The sequence below is a fragment of the Monodelphis domestica genome, chromosome 5 (assembly GCF_027887165.1).
Source record: "Monodelphis domestica isolate mMonDom1 chromosome 5, mMonDom1.pri, whole genome shotgun sequence".
NCBI lineage: Eukaryota > Metazoa > Chordata > Mammalia > Didelphimorphia > Didelphidae > Monodelphis > Monodelphis domestica.
Window position 1 is genome coordinate 103,985,342 of NC_077231.1, and position 12,382 is coordinate 103,997,723.

The 12,382-nt window shown below is 38.5% G+C and overlaps 1 protein-coding gene across 2 annotated transcripts in view; it reads right to left on the reverse strand.

The window, feature by feature from the left end:
* YAF2 (YY1 associated factor 2) overlaps nucleotides 1-1,917 on the reverse strand; it is a 101,743-nt gene extending 99,826 nt beyond the window's left edge. The window contains exons 1-2 of one of the 2 annotated variants that reach the window (XM_001362186.4): nucleotides 1,713-1,917; nucleotides 1,093-1,218 (exon numbers count right to left, since the gene is read on the reverse strand). In XM_001362186.4, coding sequence (XP_001362223.1) covers nucleotides 1,093-1,218; nucleotides 1,713-1,738 — 152 coding nt within the window. In that variant the 5' untranslated portion in view covers nucleotides 1,739-1,917. The remainder of the gene's footprint in view (nucleotides 1-1,092; nucleotides 1,219-1,712) is intronic. The other variant, XM_003341957.4, reaches the window with a different exon arrangement.
* Nucleotides 1,918-12,382: the final 10,465 nt, after the last annotated feature.

Here is a 12,382-nt window from a genome sequence, read left to right on the forward strand (position 1 = left end):
TCATTATTCATGCTACAAATATAATTCTTATTGAATATTTAAAACTAATCAGTGTTGGTTAGATACTCATAATTATAGTAATTAGAGCAACTGAAATTCATTACTATGGTTATACTGTATTTTGCTAGTGTACTGGAGGTCAAAATGATTCACAGCATGTAACCTTATCTAAATGTTAGGCTACCCATCAAAGAAGTATAACGATATTAACTCACAGTCTACCTGTCTGTAAATGCTAAGGATCTCTGTAAAGTGGATGTTAAGGAATCAGGAATGCTACTGATTTTGAATTTTCTGGATGATTTTCTGTATCTCACTTAATTCTTAAAAGTAATTTCTTATTAGATAGTCAGAACTATTGAACTCTTACCGTGAAATCAGATAAAGGTAAGATGGAAAATAGATGGAGGTCATTTTTATTTTAACAAGTCTCATCTAAAACACTGCCATTGAAGAACATTTGTCCACTTGGCCTAGGTAAAACGTTGCTATTAATCTAGTACTTCATTCTTATCTTTAAAGAATCTCAGAGAACTAAAACGAAATTAAATACAAATTTAAATCTGAACCAATCAGATTTTTCATCTCCAAGCACAAGTTTATACTGTGTCCGACCGTCCCACGTTTCTGTGCTGACAAAATAAATTACAGATTGCTTCCAATGATTAACTGGCTTCTCATTGATCAAACCCTGGCACAACAATGCAACCAACATGAAATTTGAGGAGAAAAACCGTTACTCCTCTCCTGGCAATACGAATAAAACACAGTGCTGCCTTTAAATATTTAATTCATTCTGAACAGCCTCTTCAAATCCACCGCAAACCATAGCTCAGGTCCCAATCAATCTGACCCAGTTCCTATTCTGGACACAAGCTCAGCTTCCTCTAGTCCTCCTGCCCCTTCATTTTGCTAAAGTGTCTAAGGGGGGAGAAAGGGGATATGTAGAAGGGGTGTTCTGCGTGGATATGTCCTTTCCCTTCTAGTATCCACAGAGGAGGGAGAAGGAAAAAAGGGAAAGGGGACGAGTGACCACGCAGCGCTCCCCTTCAATCCCCCCAAAAGAGACAGGAGTCGCCTGGTGAGACTCACCTAGTAGAGGTGCCCTTTCTCACATCGCACATCATGCATTTGAAAGCCTCCGCGCTGTTCCGGAAGGTGCAGACACTACAATCCCAGTATCCTTCATCCGAGGATGGCTTCGGCTGCCGCTTCGGCCTGCAACATGCAACCCGAGACAAATTACGCCCAGGGGTCAGCACCAGTTCCCAAAACAATCAGCCATCAGCCTCAGTCCCAGCCCTTTCTGGTTTTCCTCCCGAAGCCGGCCCGAAAGCACTTGAATTTACTTCCCTAACCCCTTCCTAGGGTAACCCCCCCCACCCCCATCCCAGTCGCCCTCCCAGGCTAGGGTGGGGGAGGGGATAGTGGCGGGGAAAGGAGAGGGAAAACAAGAGGGGCGGCCTGGGGGCTCGCTGCTGCGGCGTTTGAGGCTGAGAACTGCTGCTGCCGGAGCCGCCCACCAGCCTGTCGCCATCGCGATTCCATTGTAGGGCCACCACTTCCCTCCAGCCAACCTCGACCGTAGCCTCCATCCATCCCGCTTCTGCGGAGCCGGGGCCACCGGCGCGAGGCGGCCACCTGAATTCGAGAGAGCAGAGGGGCGACCTGCTCCCTCCGGACGGGCGATCCCTGGAATCGCGCACGGTTACCTGGTCGGGCTCTTCTTGTCTCCCATGGCTCGGCTAAAAAAAGACACCCCGGAACCCGCGGCCGCTAGCTCGGTGTTTGTCAATAAGAAGGAGAATCACCCCAAGCGGAAGCACTCCGGGAAGGGGGGCGGGGAGAGGTAAGCGGCGAAGCTGGTAGGCGCCGCCAACGCAGATCCCTCCACCCTAGCCTCCAGCTGTCGGAGAAACTCCGGCTCGCGACCACGTGACCGGTGCCAGCCAACCCCAAGCGGGGCCGGATACTTCAAACCCTACGAGCTCGGCTTGCGGGCTTTGCAAGCTGGCGGCTTCCCCCTAACTGGGAGCTGCTTGTGTTTTCCACCTCCCTTCCTCTTCCTGATCTTTGACATCTTTGGGCTGCAAGAAACCAGCTGCCCGACAGGTAACCCAAGAACCCACATTCAGGAACTCTTTTTTCTTCCTTACCTAGCACTGTCATGGGCAATCCCTGCTATTGGGGGCCAAGGCTTAAGTGTGTTTTCTTGGTTTAGTGGACCGTGAAGCCGCATGCCACGTACTCCCCTCCCCCCGGATGTGTGGGTGGCCCCTAAGCATTGGCGAGGGTGCCCCAAGAAATACGGAGCTTAGTGCAGTAAAAAGGGCCCTGTATTTGGCTTTTCTGCCGTAGCATACTGATTCTAGTAATCTTAGGCAAATTTACAAAGTCCATGAGGCCAGATTTCCTAATATGTGTCTAATGGTGTCCTCCCTATCCTTCCACCCCTCCGCTCCGCGTGAACATTTATAGGGTTCCGGAATGGCAAAGATAGTGTCACTGCCTTCAAAGAGCTGATATTTTAATGGAGGACATTACATGTGTGAGAGAAGCTCTTACCACATTATTGTAGTTTCTAAACTTAATACCAATAAATTATTCCTGTGCATTATTCATTATCTTTTAAACAAAAATGTTGTAAGTGACCTGAGGTTTAAAATGAGGGGAAAGCCTTATTATTCATGCAAAATTATGTAATATAAGTTATATATGTGTGTATATATAAATACATATATATTCCCCTCATATTCTATAAATGTATATGTAATGTACTCTACAGAAAGTCTAAACACATCTTTATAGATCCAAATGCTGTAAAAATTATATTCAGGGAAGTCTTTGAACCCCTTTTAAAGTCTTCATAATAAAAAATTATTTGAAGTCTAGTGATAATTAATTTCACCAAATATTAATGCAAACAATAAAATAACATGCACTATCACTAATAAATAGAGAGAGAGAGAATGGGAGGAAATCTCAAGATATTTTAGTACTGGGAAAGAATAGGAATGACTTCTTGCAAAAGATGGAATTTGATCTGAATCTTGAAGAAAGCCCAGAGGGAGAGCATTCCACACATAGGGATATGACAGGAAAAAAAAAGACATATTTGAGGGGAAGTGGAAAAATTGAGCCATTGATGCACTGCTGGTGGAGTTGAAAATTGAGTTAACCATTCTGTAGAGCAATTTGGATCCATGCCCAAAGGGCTATAAAACCAGGCATGCCTTTTTGATTCAGTAATACCACTACTAGGTCCGTATCTGAAAGAGATTTTTTAAAAGAAAATATGTACAAAATATGTACAAAAATATAGCAACTTTTTTTGTAGTAGAATAGGAATTAAGGGGATGCTCATCATTTGGGAAATGGCTGGACAAGTTGTAGTATATGATTATGATGGAATATTAGTGTACTATAAGAAATGATGAGCAGGATGCTCTCAGAAAAGCTGGAAAGACTTACATGAACTGATACAAAGTGAAGTAAGCAGAACCAGGAGAACATTGTACAATATTGCTGTCACTGTATACAATGATCAACTTGACTATTCTCAGCAATATGACAATCTAAAACAATCCCAAAGAACTCTTGTTGAAAAATGCTGTCCACCTGCAGAGAAAGCTGGTGGAATCTAAATGCAGATCAAAGCTTTCTTTAATTTATTTTTCTTGGGTTTTTTGGGGGGAGGAGCAAAATTTCTTTCACAGCATGATTAGTGTGGAAATATGTTCTGCACACCTACACATGTATAACTTTTATCAAATTTTTTGCCTTCTTAAGGAGGGGGAAGGGGAAGAGAGAGAATATGGAACTCAGAATTTTTTTAAAATTAGTGTTAAAAGTTGTTTTTATGTGGAATTAGGAAAAAATGAAATAGTTGAAAAAAATGCTCTCTTCACCTCTGTGCCTACTGACCTCCCTGATTTTCTTTAAGACCAACTAATCCTTTATTTTACTTTTACTTATTCCTTCTCTAGTCTCTCATAATTTTAATTCCTTCCCCCTGTTAATAACTTCCTATTTATTTTACATATCTCCTTGCTTTATATATGTTTTCTTGTTGTCTCCCCATTATATATTATTTGTTTTTTCTAAACCCTTACTTTCTATCTTTGTATACGCAAAGGGCAAGGGCTGTGAAAATGTGGTTAAGTGACTTGCCCAGGGACACACAGTGAGGAAGTGTTTGAAGCCAAATTTGAAATCAGATGTTTCCCACTGCAGTCCTGGCTCTCTTTCCACTCACTATCTGCCCCTTCTCCATTAGATTGTGATCTCTTGAGGGCAAGGACTAGATTTTGTTTTTTTTCCGTGCATTTCAGATCTATTCACCATGAGACTGGCAAGACAGAAATTGTCTTGCTTAATTATAAAAAAGAAGAAAATAAAGCCTGGAATAACTTGACCTTTTTTAAAATAACTTGATCTTTAAATACTAATCAATCACCATGATATTGAGAATCAATATTTAGAAATAAAGGAAGGCAGGTAATAATAATAATAACAATAATAACAATTAGTATGTCATAATGATAATAAGTACTACTTTACAAATATCTAATTGTATCCTTATAATAATTCTTATAGTTGAACCAGATCGAGCTTATGTGACTTGCCCACAATCACATAGCCAGTAAGTACCTAAGACAGGATTTGAACTCAGGACTTCCAGAGTCAAAATCCTTTGCTTAACACAACTTAATGGAGAGATGCCAGTGGCATATTTACCAATGATGACCGTTGTAGCAGATTTATAGTTCAGTGGTCTTTACAGAGTATCTCAGGGACTGTCTTTTGCCTCTTTTGTACCCCCAACTCCTGGTACAGAGCCTCAGATATAGAAGGCACTTAATAAATATTGATTGATTGATTACATGCTTCAGACCTTGTTCATGATCTTGGAGTGTTAAGAATTTTTGGTCTGGGGCTTCCCTACATGTAAATTACCTTGATAACTATCTTGATATGCGAGAGTTACCCATCCATGTGTGATGAAGATGCGCAAGACAGACTCTACCTGGGACTCAGAAGGACTGGAAAAAACTAATTGTCTTTAGATCCTAGAGTGACTTGAAGAAACTCTTTTGGAAAATTACAGCCTGGCTGAACAGCCACTGGCTCATTCCACTAGCCAGCTCTCACTGGGATGAGTTGGCCGGAAGTCCTTGGGCTTTTGTGCAAACACGTCTGATCCCAGACTATCCCCTGAGTTTATCACTTAGCCTCAGCAATGGGACACCTGACCCAAAGAGTCAGTGGATCATTGTGTTGTTGAAACCTTGAGACTGAGTCACTTCATACTCTTATCTTACTCTCTTAGATGTCTTTGTTCCCACTTGCACCTGGAATCCTGGGAACTCTCCACCCATTGCCACCCCAGATCTCCTTTGATCAGTCCCTTCCTGTCCCTTTCCTTTCTCCCTTCACTGAGAATTATAAAAGGTGTTGTTAATGAGCTATATACTTTTGAGTGCCTATGGGCACTAGACAAATTTACTCCCCTGTGCATTGATGGCCTTACTTAATTAGGATTATCTTCATCTTTAAAAGCATCCTATTTCTTGGTTCTAGGAAAGTGGGATGAAGTTCTCTAGGGGGTCTCAGTGCCCAGAGTATTTGTTCCCCCTTGGGGGAGAGACCCAAGTTCTATAGAGTTTGTGCCTCAGTGCACACCTGGATTACATCAAACCCTTTTACTTCCTTCTTCCATTTCTAATCTTTTCTGTTTTTTTGTTCTTTCTTTATTTTCCATGCCCTCCTTTTTTTTCTTCCATAGTGACTGACTTATTGATGGCAACCACTTTCTTCTTTTTCTCTCTAGTTTTCTCCCCAAGTTTATTTCTTTCAAATTTAAAAAAAAAATGAACTTAAATTCAAAAAGGAACATTTCCACATCCCTAGCAAAAAAAGGACTGGATATGAAATTGTGACTTTCCATTTTATACTACTTACTTTTTTTTTAAGTATGTAATAATTCCACAAGTTATTTTCAAAATTGTCAAAAATAGCCCTGGTTATATCTATACTTCCTTCTGTTCCCCCATATGCATTTTAAAAATGCTTCAATGGCTCTCTCTTTTTTTTGACATCAGTTTTGCAACTTCCTCTCTCTTTTCCAACCCCAATTAAAACTTGAGAGAAAGAAGAAAACAAAGCCTTGTAACAAATGACAAGTAATACAAATTCATGCAGTAGTTACTTACATCGAAAAATGTATGACTTTTTGCCACTAGAGACCATCACCTCTCTTTCAGGAAGTTGATAATATGCTTCATCATAGGTCCTCTAGAAACATCTTTGGTCATTACATTGATCAGTGTTTTTGTTTTTTGTTTTTAAACCCTTACCTTCCTTCTTGGAATCAATACTGTGTATTGGTTCCAAGGCAGAAGAGTGGTAAGGGCTAGGCAATGGGGGTCAAGTGACTTGCCCAGGGTCACAGCTGGGAAGTATCTGAGGTCAGATTTGAACCTAGGACCTCCCATCTCTAGGCCTGGCTCTCAATCTACTGAACTACCCAGCTGCCCCCTCGATCAGAGTTTTTAAGCCTTTCAAGTTTATTTTTCTTTATAATGCTATTGTAATTATATAAATTGTTCTTTTGGTTCTTCATCTTGCACAAATCCACCTTACCTAGGAATCTCTGTTGTAATCTCTTTTGTCATTTATTATGGTGTGATGTTTCATTAAATTAATATATCAAAATTTGGTCAGCTGTTCATCAAAAGACAGGTATACAGTTATCTCCTTTATATGCTAATCTTTTTCCTGTTTACCATTTCAGTCCTCTCCTACAGGTTTAGGAAGGCATTTTGCTTGCAGCTGTTTTCTCCTTAGTATCAATCTAAGTCTATTTAAATCTGAGTTGAAATAAGGCCTCAGACACATATAAGGTATGTGACCCTGTTCAAGTCACTTAATCACTGTCTGCCTAATTTTCCTTAATTATAAAAGAGTAATAGAAATACTTACCTCCTAGGTTGTTATGAGGATCAAACAAGATAATAATTATAAACAATTGATAGGTACTTACTAAATTCTTATTTCTTTCCTTTATATCCTTCCACACACTTCATATTCCCCTTCCCCACTTATTTCTCTGTTGAGTTTGGCATATTTTTGTTCTAAAATGTTTGTGGATATATGAGTATGTTCAACTTTCCTTTGCTCAACTTTTCTTTGCTCAATTTTGTTAAGACTGAAGTTTGTCTGATAAAGGTTCCTATTATCTCTTTTCCCATGTTCATATATTCTTCTCAGACATACCAATTTTGAGGAATAGCAATTTCCACTTCCCTTCTTATTCCTTTCTAAATTTGTGTTCTCTTTACCCTCCCTTTTCTTAAACCACAACCCAAGATCCTCTGTTTTTCTTGTTTCTTCTCCTCTTCTTAAAAAAAAAAAAACATTTATTTTAAAGTATTTTTCCATGGTTACATGATTCATGGTTTTTCTCCCCTCCCCCTCCTGGAGCCAAAAAGCAGTTCCCCTGGGTTATACATGTATTTTCATTCAATACCTATTTACATAGTATTCATTTTTGTAATAGAGTAATCTTTTAAAAATCAAAACCCCAAATCCTATATCCATATAAACAAATGATAAATTATATGTTTTCCTTCTGTGTTTCTGCTCCCACAGTTCTTTCTCTGGATGTGGATAGCACCTTTCTCATGAGTCCCTTTGGGTTGTCCTGGATCATTGCATTGACACAAATGGAGAAGTCCATTACACTGGATTGTGCCACAGTGTATCAGTCTCTGTGTATAATGTTCTCCTTGGTTATGCTCCTTTCACTCTGCATCAGTTCCTGGAGGTCATTCCAGTTCTCATGGAATTCCTCCAGTTCATTACTCCTTTGAACACAATAGTATTCCATCACCAACAGATACCACAATTTGGTCAGCCATTCCCCAATCGAGTGACACCACCCATTTTTCAATTTTTTGCCACCACAAAGAACGGAGTTTTGAATATTTTTGTACAAACATTTTTCATTATTATCTCTTTGGGTTACAAACCCAATAATGGTATGGCTGAATCCAAGGACTTGCTTTCTTTTAAAGCCCTTTGGGCATAATTACAAATTACCTTCCAGAATGCTTGGATCCATTTACAATTCTGCCAACAATGCATTAGTGTCCCAATTTTGCCACATCCCCTCCAACATTTATTGTTTTCCTTTACTATCATATTGGCTAATCTGCTAGGTGTAAGGTACCTCAGAGTTGTTTTGATTTGCATTTCTCTAATCAGCAGGAATCTAGAACACTTTTTCATGTGATTATTGAACGTTTTGATTTCTGCATCTTAAAACTGTCTGCTTATATCCCTTGACCACTTATCAATCAGGGAAATGGCTTGGTTTCTTATAAACATCACTTAGTTCCATATAAATTTGAGAAATTAGTCCTTTGTCAGAGATTTTTATTATAAAATTTTTTCTCCTGTTTGTCACTTCCCTTCTAATTTTGGTTGCATTGGTTTTGTTTGTACAAAACCTTATTAATTTAATATAGTCAAAATTAATCATTTTACATCTTGTAATGGTCACTATCTCTTGCTTGGTCTTAAATTCTTTTCTTACCCATAGATCTGACATCTGGAACATATTTTATGTTCACCTAATTTATTTATAGTTTCCCTCTTTATATTTACATCATTTACCCATTTTGAATTTATATTGGTATTGGGTCTTCTCCTCTTATTAGAATGTTTTGTGGTGAGGGAAGTTACAAAGTGCGCAGAAGCTGCAAAGAATTTGAGGGACAACCCTCAAGTCTAGAATCTCCAAAAGCTGGCTGGGTAAAAGTTCTTTTTTTAAAAATTTTATGTATTTTATTAGATGATTTAGAATCATTTTCCATGGTTACAAGACTTGTGTTCCTTCCCTCCCCTCACCCCACCTCCTTCCTGTATCTGACACACAATTCCACTGGGTTTAACATGTGCCATCGATCAAGACCCATTTTCTTCTTATTAATATTTGCACTAGGGTGATCTTTTAGAGTCACTTTCCCAGTCATATCCCCACCAAACCATGGGATCAAGTGGTTGTTTTTCTTCTGTTTTTCTTTTCCCATAGTTCTTCCTTTGGATGTGGATAGTGTTTTCTCATATGTCCCTCTGAATAGTTCTGAATCATTGCATTGCTATTAGTAGAGAAGTCCATTACATTTGATTTTACCATAGTGTATCCAGTCTCTGTGTACAATGTTCTCCTGGTTCTGCTCCTTTCATTCTGCATAAGTTCCTGGAGGCCATTCCAGTTCCCATGGAATTCCTCCACTTTATTATTCCTTTGAGCATAATAATATTCCATCACCAACATATACCACAGTTTGTTCAACCATTTCCCAATTGAAGAACATTTCCTCATTTTCCAATTTTTTGCCACCACAAACTGCAAGGCTATGAATATTCTTGTACAGGTTTTTTTCCTTATCTCTTTGGGGTATATGGGTAAAAGTTCTAAGCTGTTGAAGGAGGTTTCCAACTGTGAGTCTGGTGCTAGAGTTTAAGCCTGGAGGTGTGGATCTGAGACTTTCCCTGGACAGATTCATCTATCAAGCTGTCTGCCTTATAATACCATCAAGCAGAGGTTGAGAGGAAGTTTCCCATGCACTCTGGTGGACAGAGTGATTTTGGAAGAGCTTTTTTCTCTTTCCTGGAGCATCTAAGGACCCAACAACTGGATTGCTGTTACCTGACCCACCAAGGACTCTGTGTGTGAGATTCTGGGTTCCCTGTTGGACTTAACCTTAGAAATCTTTAGTTGAGTTAGTTAGACAGGTTAGCTTAGGAAATTAACTATAATGGGTTAAATATCTTGGGCAAATAATCAGATGGAAACCTTTCCCTTTTTTCTTCCCCATCATCCCTATCTTTGTTAATAAACTCATTTATTTAAGTATGTTTTTCCCCTTTGTATAAACCTTCCCCCTTCCTAAATTCCCCTAACAGTTTGTACTATTTCACTCTAAAGCCTCATTCAGTCACTTAAATTTATATTTCTAGGTTTATCTTGATGTGTGTATACATTTAAAAGTTCAATCGTGGCTCTGCTTTTTTTTTTATCAGAAACATTTGAAAGTACTCTAGTTCATTTAAAAAGAAATAGAAAAAATCTCCACAGCTCTACAAGGTGTATTATTATACTATAATGCAAAGTTTAAATTCTTTTGAGAATAATTTTAGGGTAAGAAACATGCTATCTCCCAGAATACAAAAAGTGAACTGTTTGGAGAAAGTCAGCCATGAAGATGCCTACAGGAAACACACACTACACCAAAAGATCCAGAGGGAACTTTGGGCTGTGCTAAATTGAACCACTCTTATGCCAAAGGGGACTGCCCCCTAATTGATATTTTTTGTCAATGCACCTAATGTTGGTTTTGTTCTTTTATTTCCTTTTATCCCCAAATTATTTTAATTTTCTTTTAGAAACTGAAATATCGTATGCTCCTTTAGTTAAAGTTATGTTTGGTTATATTTATGTGATCCATTGGGGCGACTAGTCTCCTAAAGGATCCCAAGGAGGAATGTGTAATTGGAATTTTGTACCCCAGGACTACTTTTCCAGAATTCCTTTCCTCTGAGATCTCAAATATTTTTCCATTTGGTTGTTAAAAGTTTCTGTAACCACATACTCTTATGGTCTTTTTTCCTGCTAACACAGTTGGAAAAATGCTCTTTTTCTCTCTCTTTATTTCCCTTTACTTTGAGTTATTATTAATAAATCTTATAAAAATAATACTTGGAGTATTTGGATATTTAATTTTAATCTTACAAAGGTAAGTTATACTTGATTGTAAACCCATATCTTTTGCATTTTAGAATTACATATTGCAGGATTTTAATTCATTTTTAGTATATCCTGCTGGTTCTTGTGTGATTCTGACCTATTATGAAAGGAAATTCTTTGTTCTCTTTGTCTATTCTGAGTTTACACTAGTAAAAAGGAAATCTTTTATTCTCTTTGCCTAGTTGGAGTTAACACTTTGGTTAACAATAACAGTACCTCACTAGATTGTGAAAATGGAATTAACTCTCCTTTGTCTACTTTTTGATTGAATCAACACAAGCTTGAACTAGGTGGAGGAGCACAGAAACCACTTAGAGAATTCACACCCTCAGAAACTCAATGAACCTTTTTGATGAGAATTCACACATTCAGAAGGTGAGAAATGGATCCCACAGACACTGCTCCCCTGGGCAGTGCTAGGCAATTTGGAAGCTGTGATTGACCCCCGAGAAGAGGGGGAAGGGACAAGAAACCACTATAAAAGGCTCTGAATTTCTGGTCCTGGGAATTCACCTTTAAGAAGGAAGTCAGCTTCAGGAAGAAAGTCAGCTTAAGGAAGAAAATTAGCATCAGGAGTCACCTTCATCTCAAGTCATTGTCTTGACCTACCTCTTGGAGGGAACTTGGGTGAGTGGATAACTGGCTTTTCCTTCCTGTTTTCTGGAGAGAGTTTATTTCCAGTTGAAGGTTAGCAAGTTCTGGCTGAGTCACTGGAGCAATATTTAGTTAGGTAGGCTAATGTCTTCTCTTCCCTTTTGTATTTATCTGCTTTCACTCTTTCCACCTCTTTTGCAAATAAAAGCTATTAAAGGTCATTTTGACTTTGAGCAATAATACTTTGAATTAATGACCACCATTATTATTTATAATTTTCATATATTTTAGTCAAACCATTAATTTTTAATCTCTACACTATTCTGATACTTAAACTTTTTTCTGATTTTTTTATGTGTTTTTTCCTAGATGCAGGGATTCTGAATTTTTATTAAGCCACTGAACATATAACAGTAGATTTTCTTTGCCTTAGCATGAGTTGGATATGCAAGAAGAACACAGTGGCATTTAGCTTCTCAGTAGGATGTCCCCTTTGACTCTATCTGGAAATGGGTTGATCATCAGGGTATAGTTACGTATTTCACTTCAGACACCTACCAAGTCTCAGAGGAATGATGCTCATATGACTTGGGCTTTTGATTGGCCCTAGACTAGGAAGATACATCAGAAAAACTGGGCCTAATCAAGTTTTGTAGGAGGAGGAAGTTTTACCTGGTAATATACTTGGGAAACCAGGGAATAAGGATGTTTTATAGGGATTGTATTCATAGAGGAAACTGTTAGGATAAGGGAAGCTGTGTCATGAATGTGCTCTTCTTTTAGACATCCAAACATAATAAATGACATCCAAGCTTTCTCTGAAATTAGATTCCCTCTAAGCACCGTGGTAATGAAATTCTGGTGGGTTACTTTTATCATTTCCAGATAAGAATGAAATTACTTTTAACTTTGTTTATTCTCTTTTGATTTACCAGTCATGTTTATCTTTTTATACTTTTCAAGACCTGTGTTTGA